The sequence below is a fragment of the Gasterosteus aculeatus genome, chromosome 16 (assembly GCF_964276395.1).
Source record: "Gasterosteus aculeatus chromosome 16, fGasAcu3.hap1.1, whole genome shotgun sequence".
Lineage (NCBI taxonomy): Eukaryota > Metazoa > Chordata > Actinopteri > Perciformes > Gasterosteidae > Gasterosteus > Gasterosteus aculeatus.
In genome coordinates this window covers 15925937-15948383 of record NC_135704.1, presented here as the reverse complement: position 1 = coordinate 15948383, position 22447 = coordinate 15925937, and the positions used below count along the sequence as shown (strand labels likewise).

At 45.0% G+C, this 22447-nt stretch overlaps 1 protein-coding gene across 2 annotated transcripts; it reads left to right on the top strand.

Annotated features, from left to right (window-relative positions):
* The first annotated feature begins 11 nt into the window (after positions 1-11).
* epb41l5 (erythrocyte membrane protein band 4.1 like 5) lies at positions 12-22283 on the top strand. 2 transcript variants are annotated; one of them, XM_078091242.1, is made up of 27 exons: positions 12-127; positions 244-437; positions 1573-1801; positions 5710-5814; positions 6784-6826; positions 7050-7128; positions 7280-7324; positions 7669-7721; positions 8688-8808; positions 9063-9150; positions 9239-9327; positions 9436-9511; positions 10281-10450; positions 11165-11271; positions 11418-11436; positions 11964-12009; positions 12339-12457; positions 16546-16697; positions 16871-16965; positions 17106-17240; positions 17425-17492; positions 18131-18253; positions 19119-19200; positions 19439-19519; positions 19832-19894; positions 20035-20174; positions 20549-22283. In XM_078091242.1, exons 3-27 carry the CDS (start codon positions 1622-1624, stop codon positions 20604-20606), a joined length of 2337 nt encoding a protein of 778 aa, XP_077947368.1. In that variant the 5' UTR covers positions 12-127; positions 244-437; positions 1573-1621; the 3' UTR covers positions 20607-22283. The 2 variants fall into 2 exon arrangements, with proteins under 2 accessions (XP_077947368.1, XP_040058508.2); XM_040202574.2 differs by lacking the exons at positions 12-127; positions 244-437 and having other exon boundaries at positions 1563-1801; positions 9436-9505; positions 20549-22278.
* Positions 22284-22447: the final 164 nt, after the last annotated feature.

The following is a 22447-nucleotide window of genomic DNA, read 5'->3' as shown; positions in this document are numbered from 1 at the left end:
TTCCATAAGCGTGTGGTTATTTATATACTAGACAATTTATAACGCTATTTTATGTCCAAATCGAAAAATACGCCCATTTATTGTGCCCTGGTATTACATATAAACCTGCGGGGGCAACACTTTAATTGTGTGTGTGTTTTTTTAAGTGAGGGAAACCCACAATCATAATATTTAATTTACAATGCCAGCAAATAGAACCGCTTGTCCCTTTAAAAATGCAAATTAACGTTACGTTTTTGTTAGGGATTTATAGTGACGTCACATCCTGAAGAAAGCTTTGCCTCCTACTTTTTGTCGGGACCAGGGAGAAAACCATCCCGCAGAGGTAAACGCGGTGGGGAGAAAAAAAGAAGAAGAGGAACAAGTTACAAACGGGGCTGCGGTTTAGTCGTCTACCATGCAAGCGGACGTCCTCTCGCCGTGAATTAATTATTTTTGTAAGTACCGTGGTTGTCTCAGACCTCCAAGGGGATCCACAAGTGGCCGCGGAGCAAGTGCACCGTCGGTTACGGCTTTCTGAGCGAAGGACGACGTTTGTTTTGCGGTACCGGGACACGCTCGAACGGTCCGGAGCCTCGAGTGCTTTGTTTGGGTTAGTTGTCGACGGTTAACTCGGGCTGTAGAAACAAGCGCACACCTGTTGCTCTTTCGCTTACAGCCTCAACGTCCCCTCAGGCCTCAACTGACTGCAACTGTGATGCAATGGGTCGTCGTTAATTCGTGTGTCCGTTTGGATTGTTAATGTTGATATTATTTCAGCGCAATTATGTTGAAGTCTTTGTCCCAGATTTTATACTGCCGATTCTAGCGGTTTCTCCTCCTGACCCGAACCCAAAAATTGGGAGCTAACCTTGGTTTTGCTCATCTTCAAAGTCTGCTGGTTAGCTAACCAGATCCTAAATGAATGTTCTTGGTACTAACTTGGTTTCCTTTTATTATTTTAATAGAAAACCCGTAATATAAAAGCAAAAATAACATTTTAATTTATGTAATAAAGCGCCCCCCCCCCCCCCCCTCCTTCCTGACTGGTTTTAGTTTAGTTTTTACTTGAATGGTCAAAGTATCGCCATGAAACTATTAGCTAACCGTTAAGCTAACGTGACGTGATATCGAACCGGTTACCAAGGTAATGGTAACTGTGGGATACTTTTGGTTAGTGGAGCTCAAACGTATTCACGTGAACAGGATACATATTTTAATACAAATTCTCCCTTTCCAGCTGATTTTATCGTTACGTTATCAAATATGTAGAAACTAACCTGGCTAGTAAACGAGTAACTGATTTTACGTGCACAAGTCGTAGGCAGGCTAACTACCTAGCTAACGCTAACTTAACAATAAGGCCAAATACGGATGATGATGCCTCGCCTGGTCCCAACGTATTAAATCATTTTTATCTGACGTTGTATGATGATACAAACTAATGGCTGCACCGTTAGGTTGTAGTTTGTCAGCTGGCAACGCAAAAGTCTACCACATACAAAACAGCTTAACCTTTTCTGTGGTCATAGTAAACACAAACGGAACATTCTGCATGTATTCATACCTTCTCTCTCTTCTTCTCTCTTACAGGTGTGGCAGTGTAACCCTCTTCCCTCTCCCCCCCCCCCACTCTCCCATAATGCTCAGTTTCCTGCGCAGGACGCTGGGCAGACGGTCCATCCGGAAACATGCAGAGAAAAGTCGGTTACGGGAGGCCCAGCGAGCCACGACGCACATCCCCGCTGCCGGGGATGCAAAGTCTGTCATCACCTGCCGCGTGTCCTTACTGGACGGGACGGACGTCAGCGTCGACCTGCCGGTGAGGAGGGTTGCTCGTACGTGCGTGTACATTATGCCCCAGCGTGGATTTTAACCGCGATCACCGACCAGATGATCGTTGATCTCCAGGCATCATTTTTGGAAATAATTATTTCTTAATAATTAGATTTGAGTGAGCAGCAGTGTGTCATAACATTTATATATTTATGAGAACGCTGGAGAGGCAACTGACAAGAGGTGTGTGTGTAATGTAATGTGTGGTATAGCGTGTTACTCTTGCTGATCACCTGTAATTCTATTATCCTTTATCTGTTTGATCACATGACTGCATCACATGACGTGCAGGGCTCCTCACCAAGTGGACACAAAGCAGAACTTCACTCTCCCCACGTCTTCTATTTTCGCTGCATTCTCATGTTGCGTTAAATGTTTCTTAAACAAACAACGTATTTTTGCGGTAGAAAGTGAAATGTAATTGTAATCTGATTTAAGAACGGAAGGCATGAATATACAGATATTTTATCTTCATCCCTAGATCTTTAGTGTTGCTGCTGTTGAATCTGCAGCATTTCCGAGAGGCCACTAGTATCTAACTATTCCTATCAGTCTTGAAATTTAGCCATTTGCAATATCTTCATTATTATTATTACTTTGTGTCCTTGGTTTTACACTTCTTATTTCTTTATTTCTCCTCATTTGGCAAGCGATTATTGTCTATATAGGTTGTTAGTTAATGTGCGAGACCAAGCAGGGATACGTTGAGGTGGTAAATGAAACTGCGATCAACCAGGATCCTTGAATTTGCTTCCAGCTTATTGGGCGAGAATGCGTGAACATATTTTATTCAGCGTGTCTCACAAGAGAAGTCGCACATTTTTGATTTGTCGGTCTGAGCTGCCAAATCATAAACACGTAATCCTTCCTGTCAGTAGAGCAGTTACTCATGTAGTCTCCCTCTGGAACTTGTGCCGAGCTCGTTCACCTGTAGGAGTTTTCATGTTTCCTATTTCTTTGATGCAGTTCATTAACTTTATGCTGGAAAGTGTGCTTTTCAAAACTCAGTCGTTGTCCGCTGGGTGTGCCTGAAGGAAGTTTTATACTGTGAGATTCCTTTTCCATTAAATCCACTTATGTTTTAGGTGACAGTCCCCATTTAGTTATTTCTTCGCCTAAAAACGGAATCTAAAGCCGTCAGTGTTTTTTCACTTTTTTCCACTACGTGCACGTGTCCACATCGCAGTGCCTCGCCATTAAAAAGTTCAGTGTTTTGAGAGAGAATCTGCCATTGCTGTAAGAAGCGGTACAGAAAATAACAGATGAAACCCCCCCCCCCCCTTTTTTTTCTTCCCCTGGAGCAGAACTCCAAGTAAAATGTGATTAATTAAGAGAACTGTATCAACATAATGCGTGTTCCACCCTCGGGCGCATTGGCGCTTTTGAGTGGATTGTTGTTGTTGTCCTATTCTGGCCTATCGTTCCTTCTCTGGTCTCTGGAGACGCTGTTGACCGTTCCAGGAGGAACCGTACAGACGCATCTTTTGACAGTAGAAAAGGAATCCGAGGCCATTTGCATCAAAAAAGTTGTGGCTTCACACAATCAGTTTCAGCCATACCTTCATTTAGTGACTGAGAGAAAATGTTAAACTCAGCACGTTACTGGGAGTCTTTCGCAGCTTTAGCATGTTGTCCGTTACGAAGACCATATTTTTTGGTGTAGTTTGGATTCAGACTGACGTATCCGTAGGGAGACCTTTGTTCTGTGGCCTCCTTCTCCAAACATAATTCCACACAGCCTTATGATTCACATTCCTCCCTGTTTGAAATGTATTTACTTCCTTGTCTTTTCTATTTATCTGCCCCCCCCCCCTTCTCCATCTTCCTTTTCTCTTCTTGTCATTGTTGTGCAGTAATCATCTACGTTACGCATCAACGCAAAAGTCTGGCACATGCAAGATTTATTTACTATGACGCAAAGCGAGTCTTCTGTTGATGTCATTTAATTTCTTCTGCTCTGTGTTCCGACCACATGGATGTGACTGTGTTGTCTTGGAGGTACTGCAGGTTGAAAACACAACCATCATGTGTTGGTCTTTGTGTGGTTGAACGACTCTTGCTCGGGTGAGTGAGCAGTCATGTTTGGATACCTTATCCTTTGTTTAACCCGGGTATGTTAAACCTTATCTCTTGCAGCGTAATGGGTAAACCATTTCCCAGGGATATAGAAGAAGTTATAGGTTAAGCAGTTTTTATTCCCATACATAAAGTATCCGAAGCACAGTCTTCCTTCCTCAAAGTGCCCTTGTGTGTTGCTACGCCGGGTGGTTGAACAGACTTTTGAATTGTAGTGGATGGAAGCATCATCTAAATACCTCAATGTAACTGAGACACCGAGCTGGATGCTCACAGGCCGGCGGAAAGACTGCAAACAGAGAACAATGCTGCAGGCAGTAAAACAAGGTCTTTGGTGCAGCGCACACAATGAGCCCTTTGTACTCTCTCTCTCTCTCTCTGGGTACTGTAGGGGTGCGGTATGCCAGCTAGCATGTAGCCAGCCCCCCCCTCACCAGTCTCCCCCGAGCTGCCCAGGAGATCTCTCTGGGTGGGAGGTAGAATGTGGACCCTCTCCTTACCTCATGCATCGTTTCTTCTTTATGGACCGTGTGAATTTGTTCCCGATTTCTGTGTGTACAATTTAGCACATAGTTTATTAAACCGACTGTGCGTTGCTGCTGGAACCGACATTTAAGCTGAGTGGCGTGATCTCACTCGTTTAGGAAACCGTGTATTTTTGGGAAAACGACCATATAATCACTTTGGTATTGTTGACAAAGTGACGTCTCCTCTGAAAGAGTCATAGTGTTAAGTTGATGTACTAGTTTGCAATAACCCATTAAACAAGTGCACAAGGAAGCCTTGCTTACGCCTCCTGACTGCTGACATGCTGGTGTCATGAATGCCTTGAGTAGCTGTGTGAGGTTTGATGTTCACACAAAGAAAAGGTACATTTCAGATGCTGTGGCGCCAACAGGCTTTAGATGTTTCCACACGCAAAATTCAATTCCAGATTCGTTTTGAGCGCGAGAGAAGATCTGAATGAGGAATGTATTTATTTTAACGCGAGAGCCTGATCTTTGACGTCCTGAGCCAAATGATCACATGATCTGTCCAGCCACCCAAATTCCCTCTGCGTCTGGGGCGCTTCAGTCCCGGTTACCACGGTAACCCTGTGCCTCATGGTGGGGTTTGGAAGGTGCGTGTGTGCGCATGTGAGGGAGAGATATCCCAGACAGAACGCAGGCAGTAACTGGTACGGCCTCGTCTGAAAGGGCCACACCTGTTAACATTTTCTTTAATGTTCATATCTCTCTTTTTAAATCAACACAACTCTGAGAATGTGATGTGCTTCAAAACAATATTTTCAGATGGGTTTTTTTCTCAGGTCTTTTGGAGTTGTAAACTTCTAGAGACAAATCCAAAACACAAACGACATGCAAACAATTACATGGAATTGTAGTCTTTTTTTTTTTTTTTTTTTTTTTTTCTTTTTTTTTTGCACATAAATAAATAACTGCTTGGAAAAAGGACAACAGAGAAGTTCAAACTGCTCCAGGATGTGATGGAGGGAAACATGTATTAAATGCATTGGTGAGACGCTGACATACATTAAGCCAACAACATTGTTCGTGAGAGTCACAGCTGTGTTGCAGTTTCCTAAATTAACCCGAGGTTCTCGATGTATTAATCTTCCTGAGACTCATTGCTCCTTTTATGGTGCTTTGTGACGTACGAACAGCAAATGACCACCTTCACGGGTTTAAATATTCACTCACTTTGTTTTCATTCCCACTAGTTTAGAACTTGTAATCCTGCTCGGGATGATATCTCACTTTGTGTGTGTGTGTGTGTGTGTGTGTGTGTGTGTGTGTGTGTGTCACTGTCCCTGATCAGAAAAAAGCAAAAGGTGAGGAGCTGTTTGACCAGATCATGTACCACCTGGACATCGTGGAGAAAGACTACTTCGGGCTGCGCTTCATGGACTCTGCACAAGTGCCGGTAAGAATAGAGATTACACAATGACCCCACTGTTTGTTTGTTTTGTAGAAGCAGGTGTCAAGATTATTTTAGTTTATTTACTGAACTGAACATTTGGATACAAGTGTGATTAGAACTGTTTCACGTTTTTATCGTTTCGGGCCTCAGCTCCTCAGCTGACGTTCAAAGTCAAACTCACGATTTCAGTCTAAATCACCATTCACCCGTTTGAAGAGAGGCGCTGGGCAGGGCACCCCCCCCCCCCCCCCCCCGCCCCGTTGTGAATGGGCTAACGGGATTGGTTCTGGGTCTCTTGTCAGCGCTCCGAGTCAGGCCGGGTCTGACTGAGACAAACTGTTTCAAGTCGCTGGTCTGCCAGTTCCTTCACGCTGATGCACTGTGAAGCCGGTGTGAGGACGTAGCTGAGGGGGTGGAGGTAGAGAATCAAAAGGGTGGGGGAGGTGGGGGGGTGTCTGTGATGAGGAATGTGGGGGAGAGGAGACTAGCGAGTGCTGCGAGTCCCTCTGTTATCTCTCCTTACGTGCAGGCACACAAACACCACCACTGCCGCCTCTCTTTGACATTTTTCATGCCTCACAGAGCCTGAACTTCCAAGAAGAATTAAAGAATTATTGCACAGAACACTGACTTTAGAGTGTGTGTGTACTCACACAGCTGTCTTTGTGAGGACCGTTTGGACTCGTTTTAGGGTAGGATGTTGGTTAGGCGTTTTTTCTTGGGATAGGATCCAGGTTTTGGTAAAGCATTATGTCATTGAGTATCCTCACAAAGACAAAAGCACACATGTTGTGTGTTTGTGTTGCATTTCCAGATATAAATATTTCATGTTTGTAAATTCAATAAAGAAGTTTAATAGTTTATTCTACTTGTGAGATTTAATTGGCATGTGCATTGTTTTTTCATCTCTACGTCGTTGAAGCTGCTGTATTTTTTTAAAAACTTTTTTTTTAATCACCTTTGTTGTTTCAGCACTGGCTTGATGTTACAAAAAGTATCAAAAAACAAGTGAAAAGTAAGTACACCTCAACACACATGCTTACTTTCTATACCTTTTTTAACATCCTATTGCATTAGACATTAATGTTCTTAAATATGTTTTTAATAAAACACTGTAAATAAATGTGCTGCATCTGGTGTTTAAGACAGTTTATTAAAACAAAATGTCAGCCTGGTATTTCTGCTATCACAAGTCCATAATATTTACTCAACTGTCAGTTTGATCCTTCTTTTTTCAGTCGGCCCACCGTACTGCCTCCACCTGAGGGTGAAGTTTTACTCCTCAGAACCAAACAACCTGCACGAGGAGCTCACCAGGTGAGTCAAGTCACAGACATCGGAATTCATTTCCTCGCTTTCTTTACTAATTTTTGGTTTGATGTTTCTGTAACATTTTTAATAAAATTGCCATATTGATTTAAGTTTCATCACCATATCGAACTGCATTGTTTTGTTTGTTTTCTTTCAGATACCTCTTTGTGTTACAGTTAAAGCAAGACATCCTCAGTGGCAAGTAAGTCCTTTCCTGGGTTTTAACTCTTACTCCAACTTGATGAAATAACACTTGTCACTTGGTGTGACAGAGAAAGATTTGATTGTTTCACAATATTAAACAATCCGTTCCATATTCTGGCAGCACATGCGTGGTTTGTATAGAAATATATCTATTAACTCTGATCATCAAGTGGCCTGTGAATACGCTATTGTAATAGTGTTTGAAGGGAAACATTTTGGCTGAATGATGATGGTAACACGTGGTGTAGGCCTCAGTGAGGATCATATGGGAATGTTTTGGCCTGTGTGAAGTTTTTTTAAGCTTCATCGATGTCGCTGACTCTCACGTGTTTGCACTTTCAGGCTAGAATGTCCGTTTGACACGGCGGTGGAGCTGGCTGCCTTCTCGCTACAGGGTAAGCACAGCGGCGATCCAGGATTCTCTCCACCTCGGCCTTCTTAATTGGGATTGCCTCTGAAATAGCTGCTGTTATTTAGTGTTTTGCAGTGCACCCTTTTGGAGAGCGGAGAGATCTTTTAATTCTGTCCATAAAGATCTGTTTCAACCTTGACACAGCCGACATGCTCTAAACTCACTATGAGCTTCTCTCCCTGTTTAAAGTTTAAAATGATCCTGGACCCAAGTGCAAACTTATTTCATCTTTGTTAACTTGACTCTTTGGCTAGAAAACTAAAGGGACATTTATATTATAGTACCTCACCTCTTAATTCAATAAGTATTGTCAGTCAGAAGTCCACTTACATTTAATATGGAGCAGAAAGCGAATGATCTTCTACCAAACGAGCCATAGAAAAAAGCCCATACGTTTTTAGTATTTGTTATAAATGCAGCGTTTAGAGTGCTGCTCCGTAGGGACAAAGTGTGGCTCATTAGAGAAGTTCGTTGAATGGGATTGCGTGCACAGACTCTTGAGCGCACACACACACTCGGTCACTGTGGGGTAAATGCCAGCTCATTAGTGCTCCCTCCTCTCCGGAGGCCCCCTAATCCAGCTTTCTTTCTGTCTCCTCTTTCCTTCGGTTGAGCGTCCTCCTCATTTTCCTATATTCAAAATGACGTTTTAGTCCCCGGACAGCTTTTTTCTCCTCCCGATACCCTGAGGTTGTCCCCACATCTGGACTAGCTCAACAGAGAGGCCCCGATTGCTCCTATCTACCCGAATGCAATCCGAACCCAGGCTTCTCAGTCTCTGTCCTACTTCCCTGCTCCACTGTACGCGTATCTCAGGAATGTTAAATCTTCAGTTCATTGACTACCAGTCGGCATGCGATACATCTGCACAGCAGCCTCAACGGAATCTGCCTTGTGAAAACATGTGGCTCTCGGTGTGAACTAAGCGTGCATGCCGGTGTGTTTTCAGCTGAGCTCGGGGATTGCGACCCATTAGAACACAATCTGGACCTGGTGTCAGAGTTTCGTTTCACCCCCAACCAGACAGAGGACGTGGAGCTGGAGATCTACAACAAGTGGAAGGAGTGCAGGTAAGAAACTGCCCGTGTGAACAGCGAGTTCAAGCGAATTTCAATAAAGAGGATTCATTTAGACAATGGCCACAGAAGGCAGATATCTGATGATGATGATGATGATGATGATGATCATTCTAAAGGGATGTACTTCAGTGTGTTGACGTTATGCAGGCCGTCTGTCTCGCCCCTGCAGCTGCCGGGGATGTTTTTGAGCATACAGAAATGTCTTCCTGTTTTTGTTTCACCTCCCTGTCCCTCCTTTCTTTCAGAGGTCAGATGCCAGCCCAAGCTGAAATTAACTACCTGAATAAAGCCAAGTGGCTGGAAATGTATGGTGTGGACATGCACATGGTCAAGGTAACCGACACGCACTTTCCCCTACTGCCGTGACCTGTTTACCCTTTTGCTCTTCTACACATCCCTTTTTCCGTTCTCTGCCATGCAGGCAAGAGACGGTAATGAGTACAGTCTGGGTTTGACACCCACCGGAGTTCTGGTGTTTGAAGGAGAAACCAAGATAGGGCTCTTCTTCTGGTATGTTTGGTCACGTCGCTATTTCCTGAAATCTTTACTTTAATACTTTATCAAAACAACTTTTCAGCATTTTTCTCTGTCTGTCTGTCTGTGTGGAAATTGTTGTAGGCCCAAGATCACTTGTCTGGATTTTAAGAAGAGCAGACTGACTCTTGTGGTGGTGGAGGACGATGACCAGGTGAACGTGAGCTTACACAGAAAAATGAACCACATGCGTTGAGTCTCCCATGGTCATCCTCACGATAACTGCTTTATCAATGACTACATAGAATGTACTGTACTAGCCACACTCTGCTCCTGTTGCACATGGGGACATAAAAGACAAAGTTATTTACAAACCATACAATTATCTTTAAAACAATGTTCAAACGGTACATACTGCTCCTAAAGCTTTAGTTGGAAGCAGTGCCTGAGCCCCGAATGAGGCTGGTTCCAAGTGAAAATGAAAGAAATGAAACCAGGCTTAGCATTGTGCTACCCAGAGGCTAGTGTGTATGAGAGAGGCTGTTTATGTCCATCCTGGAGGTCTGTGAGCGAGGTTAATAAAGAAGCCTGCCCCCTCTGGTATTTCTGGTATGCGCCATTCTCTAACTCCTACACACACACACACACACACACACACACATCTCTGTCCTAAACAGTTATATGCTGCATACTAGTCTTTTCTCTACAGGCATTTACTGCGTGCACTGTAATTCTCAGCTCTGTCGAGACCTTCAGGTTAATTGCATTTTAAATTGTTGCACATATTGTGCCTGAATAGCTTCTCCCTTCTGTCTGTATGGGTCACTGTTATTGGAGCTACTGGGAATAGCCTTTTGTTGGTTACATTTCAAACACCTGGTAACCCCGCCCTAAAGCACACGCCGTGTTTTACTAAATGAACCTCATGCTGCATGAAAGGACAATAAAGAGTTCCCAATCTAACAACATGGCACCAATCCTCCCCTCAGGGCAAAGAACAGGAGCACACCTTTGTGTTCAGGATGGACCACCCCAAGGCCTGTAAGCACCTCTGGAAGTGTGCCGTAGAGCACCACGCTTTCTTCAGGCTGAGAGGGCCGGTCCAAAAGAACTCTGCAAGCTCCGGATTCATACGCATGGGATCACGCTTCAGATACAGGTAACACACACATGCACCTTCTTCATTATGCTTTTAAATAACACTCCTTTTTTTTACCTGGCATGGCAACAATAACTACAGATTTATTCACTGGTTTTATTTCCAGCAGAATTTCCAATCTGCAGTGTCTCTAAAAATCAAGTTTTTCTCTAAATCTACATTATATCTTAATTTAGTAATTTATCCCACTGATATAACTGGATCAGTTCTAGTAAATTGTGTCAAACTTCACTTCTATCAAATACATTTGAAAAAATAGTGTCTCAATGATTCCTCTGCGAAGTGTCCTCTGTCTGAATGACACATGCTTAAAGATAAGTGTTGGAACTGTGTTTGTGTTTGTGCGATCTGTCTGGTCTGTGACCACACACAGCAGATGGTCCTAGTTTGGTGCACAGTGTCTTTGTCTCTAGATGAGAGTATATGCAGATATTTTAGTGGCACATGACAGGCACTCAATGTCAACATGCCGCCAGAGCCTGCGTGTTCCCTTCTGTGTGTGTTTAAACGTGACCTCGTCTGATAAGCGTTGTTGCTTTTACACAGAGGATACGGGGTTTGTTGTTAATGGAAGGTTATCGCTTGGATGAGTCCAGAGGTCAGCAGGGGCCACCGCTGTGACCTTTGCTTTCTTTGGGACTTTTTAATCCAAGAATCATTAGGAAAGACGTCCTTTCCTGTCTAAGAATGTATCTTTTGTGTGTTTGTGGCCAGTGGAAAGACAGAGTATCAGACAACCAAGGCCAACAAGGCCAGACGCTCCGCCTCCTTTGAGAGGAGGCCCAGTCGCCGGTACTCCAGGAGAACCATGCAGAACAGAGGTGAGGACGAATCTCTGCTCAGCATATGTCTAAATACATAACCATCAATATCACATACACAGAAAGGCACATCCACTTGGTTTAGACACATGAGCAATGCATTTAGTAAAGGAACTTTGCACTAACGGTCTGTTATGTTTTCACAGGAGCGTTTCATCCCCAGGAGTGAGTACACTGATCAAACAATGTCAACAAATTCCTTATTTCTTGTCTCCTGTACAGTCATCAAGTAGCGTTGCTTAATTCTCCGAATGCCACCGTAAGCCCTGACTAGTAATCTCGGTGCAGAAGTAGCCTTTTGTTCTGTGTGTGCTAAATGCATGATGTCAGTGCTGGTTTTAATCTGTCATGGGACCAGTTGACTCGCAGCATTGTGACCATTAATGTTCCTGTAACTTTTTATCACGCCTCAGGTCCTAGACGGTGACCGCTCGGGGGCTTTTTAAGGCTTTTAGCAACATTTGAACCTCTGCTTTACTTTGAAGCATTACTTAAAGTTCGGGATTTGTAAACAGGATCCTGAAAAGTTGAGAAGTTGCAACCTGACGTTCTTGATTTTATTTTCCACCAGTTAGCAAAGTGCACGGTGAAAAGTATTTAGTGCATTTATTTAGTGTTCTCAAGTGTTGGACGAAGACAACCAGCTCAGTTAAAGGTGTTTGTTTTCATTTGGTCATTTCTTCTCTGCTCAGGCTTCTGTCCTCGGGCAACGGCTTCAGCTCCAGCAGAGGCATCAAGGTGAGGAGCAGAAATGTCAGAATGATGTACTAGAACCCCTCCGACATGTCACGGGAAACCCAAACACAGTCAAGTAGTCTCAACAGACGATAGTAAATGAGACCCGGAGCTTCAAGTGAGGATCCCACTTCAAGGATTAGGGACTGTAACTAGTTCATTTACTCAAATAAAACCTCTAAGAATATTACAACGCTTTATTGACGAGGACAATAATGTTTACTGGTGGAGAGATTGCAGCTGTGTGGTTTTTATTTCCTTTTAATCACATTCTCGCTACCTTCCAATCCTGCGTTTCTCCACTCATTGCGCCTGGTTCTGTCCGGCTGCAGGCTCCTCCCGGTAGAAGTGCCTGGTCCTCGGCGCCCGTGGTCGCCCCGGTGGCGGCTTCTTCCTGTGCACCGATGGAAATTGAAGCTCTACCCAGGAGTCCTGGAGGAGAAAAGAGGAGGTTGGTACCAGAGTTCAGAGTTAATTCTTAAATGGCTGCCGGCGGTTTTTAAGTGAAGCATTTTAGTGATTTTTTGAGAAACTGGATGTTAAATGCCAATTAGTTTGCCAGGCCAGTGGCAGCTTACTACAGTGCGCACTGATCTGGACCACAGCTGGTTTTTCATGACCGGTTGAATCTGTGACTCAACATGGTTTATCCACCCATTCAAATAAGTATGCTGCACCCTCTGTTATAAACCTGCACTGTTCCCCTGTGTGTTCCAGTATTAAAATGTACTGAGGACCAATTGGTCGTGTGTGGAGGCCGGCCAGGTAGGTACGATCATCCACTGAACATCGCCATCGCTCTGTCTTCAACCAATCAATCGCTGTGCAGTGGCGGGCTTTCTGATTTTGCCGTTGGAGAAGGGTTTTCTTGTACGGCCTCCTGTGATTTTGCTATTTGATCAGCATGAAAAGCCGACCCAATGGGTGCAGGAAACGGTCTGATTTGGGGTGCGGTGCTGGGATTTGCTTTTTGGGCGTCGTGAATCTGTGATGTGACATGATTTCAGCTTTGCGTGTGTTCTGTTGAAGACTTGGGTGCATTTCAGTGTGTAGATGTCTTTGCTTTCAGCCCTTTGATGTCCTGCTGTGCATCTAGTGAACCGCTGTTTAAACTTCAAAAAAACGTAACCCGCCCAGATGTGACTTCTCCCATTGTAATATAATTACTCTTACTTGTTGATCACACTACTCTGGCTTCTCTGGTACAAAGCTCATTAAGATATTCCACCCGGCCTGATCCAGTTGTAGAAGGAGGAGCCTGGCATTAAAGCGTGGGCCCTTTTTTTCTTAATTTATATCCCTGAAAAACAGGATGCACAGACATGACCTTGGAAAGGTGCACACAGAGCGATGACCTGCGTCATCACTCCTCTTTCAAACTGTCGCTCGGCAGTACATCCCAAAAGCCCTAAATACCTTCTTCCCTCCCTGTCGACAAACGCTTTTGCTTTAGCGGGGAAGGCAAAGGCTCCGGATGTTTCGCTTCCCAATTTCAAGGCTTTTAAACAAGCTTTAAACGTACCAACAAAACAACTGTTTAGCTTAGCGAAGGCCTGCCAGGTACAGGCCCAGATTCCTCTGCAGTAGACCTCTGCCGTCCAGCTTTCACAAACTACTCTACCAACACATAAGCCCTGCAAATTCTCGTGTATGTCTGTCAGCACAGAATGTTGCACAGAGTTCGTGTTTATGCACTCAGCCCACGGTAACAGTTTACAACTGACTCAGTGGACCGGAGGAGGATACTTTGAAAGAGACTCTACCACCTCTACTTCAGACTGATCCCACTCCTTTTTCCCTTTGCTTTGTAGTGCTGAGCTCTTTTGACTTTGCATGAAGCGCTTGAGCCGTCAATCTCCTCCATCCGTCCCTGCGTCATCCTCTCGCTTTGCAAAGCATCAAAGAGAAGGAGTACTAATTAGCTTAATGCTCATAGATGTTGTGATAGGATTCCTCTTAATGATGCAATCCAAGTAAAACGTGAAACTTGTAAATGTCAGATCATTTGCATGAAGAAAGTCCGTAAGAGGAGCAGCATTTTAAAGGACAAAATTGTTCAAATCTTTTTCTGAACTAAAGTGTAGAACCACACAAGACCGTTGTGAGACGAAGTGTTAAACAATAATGTTGTTAATGTTAAGAACTGTATGCTCCCCCCTATGGTTTAAGATGCCATGTGGTGTTGTGTTTAGATCTGCTGCCCTCTCTGTACGCCTCTCCTCGTCTAATGTATGTGATAACTTGGAGATGAATGCCTTTGGGCTCAATGCATTGTAGTTTTTCATATGCTGTAAATCTAGTCGGATCAATTTTTTTTATCCGGAGCAGCATGATTTAAAATGACATTGTAGAAAATGGTCATAGAGGCAAGGACCGGCTCCGAGGTTAGCCTGCATGTTGGTCTTCTCTTTCTGACTCATGTCATCAGCTCCGTTCTCTTCTGATCCTGTCGCCCAGTTTCGCTTCAACGTGTCAAACTTGCATACAATCTCCTCCCGGCCTTTGCTTTCGCTTAACGCTTCCCTTCCTCTCCCGCCAGTCCTGCTCCCGTCCCGTCACTTTACATCCCCCGTGTCATCTTCCTCCACCCTGTTCTCCTCAGGTCTCCTCTCCTCCACCCCTCATGCTCATGCCGTCCAGACCCGGGGATCCGACAGCAACACCCTCCCACCCCCCTCGTCCCCCCTCCCCTCCCTGTGACCGCACACTGATAAATGGGAACGTCTCTGCAGTGACTCGGCCAGGAAAAATAACTTCTGGTACTCGTGGCCGCACCACATGGAAGGACACATTTGGTGCAAACGGGCCTTTGCAACAAAGTATCACACATTCCGTCACAGGCTGACGCCTCGGGGCGTCTCACTCGATGCCGACGCTCCTCCAGCGTCGCTCAATGGACAGTTCTGGCACCTTTTTTTTTTTTTTTTACCTCCTACATTTTTCTTTCTTTCGGTCTCGCTCCCTTCACTAGGGGAACTGTCCTTCACTTCTGACCTCATGGTGAAACTGGCTGGTGGGGTGGGTGGGGGTCGGAGGGGGGAAAGATGGTATCACTGCGAGGAATTCAACTCCACTCTCAACTCAGTCGGGAAACGAGAAGTCACATAGTTCCTGCCTGGAGGTTTAACGAAGTCCTCTTCTGCTTAAAATCAGTTTAGTGTTTTTTCTTTCTTTTAAATATAATTTAATTGAATGAAATTGTGATTTTCACTATTTTGTATTTAACCTGTTGGACACTTTTTGTTCTGCTTTTGTTTTAAAAGGTAGTTGGATAAGCGGGTCAAAAGATTTCTCTGACTCACTTAAATCTGAAAATGACCTTCTCATCCAACATTTGTCTCAACATTCAGCAGGCCGATCCCATTGAAATGTTCTGAAGTGACACTGAATCGAATGTGTATTTATCATTTAGCAGCAGTGTGGGCACGGTGGGAGGGGCTATCGTGAAGTGTAACCCCGAGGTGGCGTCCGCAGAGCCGCGTGTAGAAGGATGGAAGAAAGCTGCACCGCGACTACGTTTTCTTGCACAGTTCAACCAATGAAGATGATTTTCTAATATTATTGCTTAGTTAAATGTTTACAACATAGCTTCGACCAAAGGATGTAAACTATTCTGATCTGCGTCTCAAATCATTTCAGAGAATAAAGACCGGATCCCTCTTGATTGAGAAGACGATGTAGTTTTGTATCTTTTTGCATCATTAAGATGATATTAAAATCCTCCCTGCAAGCTAGTGGGGAGGCAAATGTTTCCCTATGAAGCACCTTAACAAAGGAAATCTATACACTATATAGCTACTTAGGATTCACCATGACTAGTAACTGGCTGTAACTTTAATGCTTAAAGCCTTTCGGGATGTTGTAAAACGTGTGTCATCACCCAGTGAAGTCTTTGCATGCATTTCATTTTAACTACACAATGTTTATTGCCCACATCAGGGTTGGAGGCGTCTTCCGTCTCCTTCACGGGTTACTTCACATGTGGGAGTGTTTACAGTGGTGTGTGTGCGTGTGTGTGTGTGTGAGAGCTAGTAAGTAATAATAAGTAGTGGATACTTCTCGTGTTTCGCTGTGTCTTCAGGCTACAGCAATATGAGGTAATTACTTGGCTTCCACCACAATCCAAGTATCAAATGTTCTGCTCTTCCAACCCCTGAATAGTAGAGCACATCTTTTCCCCTCATGCTTATTTCCTGCTCTGCTGCCTTATTTCCAACTGAATCGTGCCCGTTTACTCTTGAGGACGTTTTCTCCAATGTTATGTATTTTAAGAGCCTCCCTCTTATCTTTGATAGAAGAAACCATTGGACTTTTGCTTTTGCGGGTATTTTTCCAAACACACTGGCCTCCCATTTACAGTTATATTTTTGTTCAAACTTCTTTCAAAAATGTCCATGGGCCGGTTTTGACGTCTTTGCCGAGTTCATTCATGTTTTATGGATGTTGCAGGTAAGTCCAACACCTGTCTAATTTAACCCTTGCATTACATCCTCCGATGCTTCCCTTGTTTTACATCCTCCTCTTGTTGTCTGTCTTCAGCCTGCCCGCGGTCGCTGACCTGATGGAGACGTGCATTGACGACGTCCTCAGGGCTCCTGTCGTCCCCGTTGAGACCGCTGCAGAGGAGGCTGGACCGAGCTACGCCTACGGACCCCCCAGCGCCACCGGGGAAGACCCTCTCTGCCTCGCCGGTGAGGCCACAGACAGCCTGCAACCCCACGGAGTGGGCAAAAAAAAACCCCAATGGCAACTTGTATTCAGAAACGAGAAGTGTGATCTTAGGCCAAACTAACGCACTCAAGTGATAACGTGTGATGGACGCGGTTCCATTGGTGTGTTCAACTGTAACGCCGTGTCTCTCCAGAAGCAGCCGCTCGGCTGAAGCAGCTGGAGTTGGAGAGCAGCCCGCTTCTCGCCACTCCAAAAAACGTCAACGTCAACATGGCCATGAACAATCAGGTGAGCGTTCGTCCGTTTTAAGGGCCTAAAAAAAAAGATACTGGATTACGGACCAGTAACATGCGAGCATGAATCAAATACCGCAGGGATCGCGTAGCGGTGTTGTTTGGTGTCTTTATGTTTGGTGCGTGTCCCAACAGGAGGACGTGGTGAAGCTCACAGAGAAGTGTGGGCTGAGCAGCGCCGGCAGCAGTCCGGTCGTCCCTCCGCTCTGCACCCCGGAGGACCTGAAGAGTAACATCCTGAAAGCACAAGTCGAGGCCGCTGCCCTGAAGGTGGGGAACGGGTCCGCGCGCCACTCATCACACCTGCAGCCGTGGCATTCGGCCACGAGGGGCTTCTGTGTGGCAGCAGAATTAAATCCATCGTGCCAGCGATGTGCTGAACACCCGTGATGGCTGTTAGTCGCTCACCATCCAGTCCATCGATTAACCTTTCTCTCCCCGCTCCGCTGTGTAGGGATCTTTGGAGGAACACGTTGTAATCGTTGGAGATAAAAACTGTAACTTGCAGGAGGCCTCAGCGAGGTATGAGCACACACACAATATTTCATTTTTTTATAGTCGTGTTATTTGTTAAACTCTGCTTCCTGGTGTTTCTGAGGAAAACGTTTTGTCTGTCCTCTTTAAACGCCTCAATACAGTGTAGAGAAAACGTGGACGGGAGAAAAGCCATTGTCACTTTTGCTCTATTGTCCTGAAATGTGGGCCCTTTCCCTCCTCCTCAGTCTTCCTGAGTCATGCCAACTGTCGACACGTCGTCTCAGCCAATCAGCGCTCGGCCTGCAGCTTGAGCTGCTCGACTATTCATGAGAATTATTAGCGTATCTCAGAAAACATTACATCACCCTCAGCTCCTTGTTACGAGCGCGGCTCTGCAGATTGTGCAGCAAATCCCTGCTTTGTCTCTGAGACAATAAGCGGCTCATGATGGAGATGATGGGTGGAGGGGAAATGAGCCACGTACGATTTGTTTATTCCACTTTCTATCCAGCACGCCTTTCTAAAACAATCCCTTTAAATGTCCTTCCTTTTTTTACCTCATTGAATTATAGATTCATGATGGATTTTTATTGTTGGTTTGATATATATATTTTTGTATTAACATATGAAGCAGTAATTGCGCATTGAGTAGAGATCAGAGGCTGAGCTCGTGCTGTTTTCAGGTTGAAAGTTCGTACCGGGCGATTGGGCAGCAACTCGTCTCTGTCCATCAGCAGTCGCCCTGAAATCCAAGACTCCTGGGACCTGCTCAAGTCGGCCTCACTGGTCTGCTCAGCCGGCGCCAGGTCGGTCTCCTTTTTTCATTTTTATTACAAACTGATTTGACCAACTGGTTAATTCTGACTCTATGAATTCATCATCCGTACTGTAGCTGACAGACAGTTAAACTGTAAGAAAAGCTCAGCAAAATCCTTCTAAAAAAGACACACATGTGGTTTTTTTTGCCTCTCATTTATCTAACCTTTGGTCAAACGATGCATTTAGGATGAAAGAAAAGGCTGGATGTGAAGAAGGAATGAATAAAGGATAGAAAACAGTGCAACAAAAAAAAACTGCTGTAAATCAGCTTTTCCTTCAATGTTTTAAACCTAACATACTGAGGGGACGTATTTAAATACAATGACAAACAACAAATTAAACACACGACCTCCACCGAAGACAAAGGCGGTGGTCGTTCTTTGTGGTCTTTGCTGACATCTGTTGGCATGTTTAAGAAAGTGTGTGTCTCTCTCGCTGGGCGTGTTGAGTCACATGACGCGAGTCCTGCCTGGATACGCCAGGCGTCTCTGCTCAATCAGTGTCGATAGTAGGACGACACTAAACAGACACACAGAAGATTCACAAAGGCTGTGTGCTCCTCTGCTCATCGACGACAATCCACCGATTAATCACTGCGTCCACGCTGGAACACTTATGATCATTCAACTCGTTAATCTTGATCTGTTTGAAGCCAGCGTACAACTTCTTTGGTTCGGACTTCAGTGCAAAATGTGCAGTTTACCTTTGACAGTGATAAATAAAAAGATTTTCCTGAAACCATGTGAGCAATAAATGTGAATTATGCTTCAGACCACTTTCATTTCAAGCAGGAGCAACGTGACACACAGAGGAATTTAATTTGCTCGTTCTTGCTCTTTTTCTGCTCATCAGCGCCGAGAGGCTCGCCGACGATCTCCAGCCATCTGCTGCCACGACGCCCTGTGAGTCTGCCAGCGACGGCACGGCACCGAAGGTAACTCCTCACAACGACCTTACTCCACGCTACCAGGAACTCGTGGCCACTTTGTAACCGTAATTTAATTTAAAGTGACCGACGACTTCTCGTCTTTCTTCCAACGTTTACTGCATAATAAGTTAAAGCAGGAACCCCCGTCTAATGCCACTTTAATAAAGTTGTCCTTTATGCCGCTTTATTGGCTCCTCTTTGATTAATTAACGGTTTCTGTTTATCTGTTGTGTTCGTTCTGCAGGTTAAAGCGGAGGAAGTGGACCTTCACAACATCCTCCCGCTGTCTGACAACCTGATAGACTTCACGGACGCGGCTCCCGTGGTAAGTCAGAGAGCAGTTCACTGCAGGGCGTGAACCGGTGACCTTTAACCTAAGGCAACCCTTGTCTTGGTTTCATGTAGTTTCAATGCATTATAGACCTTTTTTAAAAAAACTTTTTTTTTTTTTTACAAAGTTGGCCAGCGTTTCATATTTAATTGAAGATTTCAACCACCTCCCCTTTTATCTCTGTGCTGAGAGGCGAGAGGAAGTAGAGGGCGTAAAGCGTTTGGAGTCACTCCACGTCCGTGATGAATGGTGGTAAATTGCCGTAGATGAGTTTGCTGAATCCAGTGTTATCATTCCGTCTCCCAGTTGCCACCAGCGCAGCAGCCCAAACCTCCCATCACGCCTCGCTGGATCGTTCCTTCTGCTGCTGTGAGTCCTCGATCTGTTGTCTCATGTTCAACCGGCCAATCGTTCCGTATGTTCTTGCATAGTCGCTGTTCACTTTGGCGGATGTAGAAGCTGTGTAGAGAATAACCTCCTTCCTTCTCCCTCGTCCCCTTCTAATGCAGCCTCCTGCCGCCTTTACTAACGGCCTACTCGACCTTGACCCCCCTGCTAAGGTCAACCCTCTCCTCCCTGCAGATGGGGGAGCTGCTGTCACCCCAGTCCTCCCCCACCTCGCTCACACACCTAACACCGTCTCTGCCAGGTAAAGCTCTTGAGATTTGACCAAACGGTGCCCGTAAGCTTGTTTTTGAAGCGAGCTCTGTAGGATGCTGACCAGCCAGGAAAAAGTCTCTGTTTCAGCGGAAATTCCCCCCCAAAAAAGAGTTCCGTGTGTTGTGAGTCACGTGCCGCTCTCGCTTGGTATCGCTGTTTATAGAACTCATGAGGCCACTTTGAGGCTTTGACACACTTCCTCATCCTGGACGAGTCCGCGTGCTGTAAACGTTCTGCGCTAAAGCTCCAAATTGTATCAATGCAACGTTATGTTTCTATGCCATGTTGTTGTGACGTTGGTGATGCGATGGTTCTTCTTAAAGCAGTTGGCGACTCCGCCTCATTGTGCCGTCTGTCCTGCAGCCCTGCAGCCTCGGAGGACGGAGCCAAACCCAGAGGTCTCCTGACCACTGAGCTCTGATGGGGAGACGAGGAGCGGCCGTCACCACGCTGCCCGACTGCCCCCCATCCCCCCTTCCCCGACACATCCACTCGCCTGCTGAGGGTTGTGAGGAACAACACAAACACAGTTGCACCCACACCGACGCTCCGGTCGGACAAACTGAACTTGGCACACAGGAGAATTCTAGGAATGTGATGGCGGTTTCTATTGGAGACAACGCGACTCGTAGTCTAGTTTTTGTTCAACAGTAAGAACAAACGTGTAGCTTCAGTGTTGACATCAAGACCTAACTGGTGAGTCTCCTCTTAGTTCACCGACAGTGACCGGGCAATTTGCTTAATCCCTCCAGGCAGCAGCGTCTCTCCGTAGATGAAAAGTGTCTTTTTGTCTCTCGACACTGAAGGGAAACGAAGCAAAAGGGAATGCTGCTTTTCTCCCATCGTTGTTTTAATTCCTCCCTTTATTTTATTACTGTTCGTTCACGCCACTGGATCCCTGCTGCTCTGAACCCGCAGAGATCCCTCAGAACGGGATCAAGTACACTGGACGAAGGACCAGTCGACCTGAAGCACGGCGCTGTACTCAAGATCCAGTCGGCGCCGCTCGATATGAAAACCACTGGACATGTTTCTCTACACTGGAGCTTGAACTCGACGTAGCTGACCACTTTTATGTTGTTGTTTGTTTTTTATCCTTTTTATTTCCTTTCCCCAGACGTTGTAATTGGCTCATCGCAGTACTTGAATCACGCGTTTCCGTAGCAGCAGGATGAGGATGAGGGGTTGAACGCGGCGAATGAAAGTCCGTTGTAACTCTTTCTGGACCCGTTGTGTTACTTCGTAAACTCGTCGTGAGTAAGAAATGTGAGACGGAAGTTTGAACGTTTTGTGTAACGTCGTCCTATACGTTATACTTGACATCAATGCCAAGCTTTTTACTTTACAACCATTTTTAAAATCGAGGACGTACACGCAAGAGGCTGCTCATCGCTTTTGAAGTGCGAATCCATTTAAGCCCGAAAATCTCATCCCGCGGCAGAAGATGCTGCTGGGATGAACGCGCTGTAGCTTCTGTCCTGCCTTATGGAAATGAATGTATTCAAACGGCCTCATGTGAGAATGCTGAACGCGCTTTTATCACGCGTCAGATTCTCTTGCTGATCCGCTTTGGAGCTGGAGGGAAAACTTTTGAAACGTCACAACAATCTGATTCCATATGGGTTCAATTGAGGCCTCATTCTACTGCTCTTTTAATGGAAAGTTAATAATGAAATGTATCCCGTTTTAAACCTCAATACTCTACATTCTAACCACTAAGTCTAGAGCCTCTTTTCAGTTTTCTCTGAACAAAGGGAGCGACTCTCTTATTTATGCCACTGCTCGCTGTTCAAATATTTGTCAGTGTTGTAGCTTAGTTTTAATGTATTGTCAGTATAATGGCATCCGCTGGCTGTAGATATGAAGTAGATTTATATATTTTCTTTTTTGAGGGGGAAATATTGTTGGCAGTATTGTTACTACACCCTGAGAAGATTCCTGCTTTGTGGAGGTCTGTAATTACAAAAAGTAGGAAACGTGTCACTGATCAGGCTGACTGGAAATACAGATGCGTTCAAATGCAATTTTATATATACTTCTATTTTTTTCTGGAAATCCTGATCATGACTCAGTAAAGCTTTGCTACAGTAGAAGTCAAGTGTTCTTCATTCATTGTAACTGATGACGTCATTGCAGTTTCGTGTTGGACGTTTTATGCAGACTGAACGTCCTCCGCGTGTTGGTCCGTCCACCACCGGGTGGCAGCACAGGGCCGTTTGATTTCTTTGCAATGGTTTCTTTTTTTATTGCCTCTCCAATTCA

What these genes read in the sequence shown, in the direction of transcription:
- epb41l5 (XM_078091242.1), top strand. Translation starts at nt 1,622, where the DNA reads ATGCTCAGTTTCCTGCGCAGGACGCTGGGCAGACGGTCCATCCGGAAA. An exon ending in ACGTCAGCGTCGACCTGCCG is followed by an intron (nt 1,802 to 5,709) that starts GTGAGGAGGGTT and finishes GTCCCTGATCAG; the next exon opens with AAAAAAGCAAAAGGTGAGGA. An exon ending in TCACGGACGCGGCTCCCGTG is followed by an intron (nt 19,520 to 19,831) that starts GTAAGTCAGAGA and finishes TCCGTCTCCCAG; the next exon opens with TTGCCACCAGCGCAGCAGCC.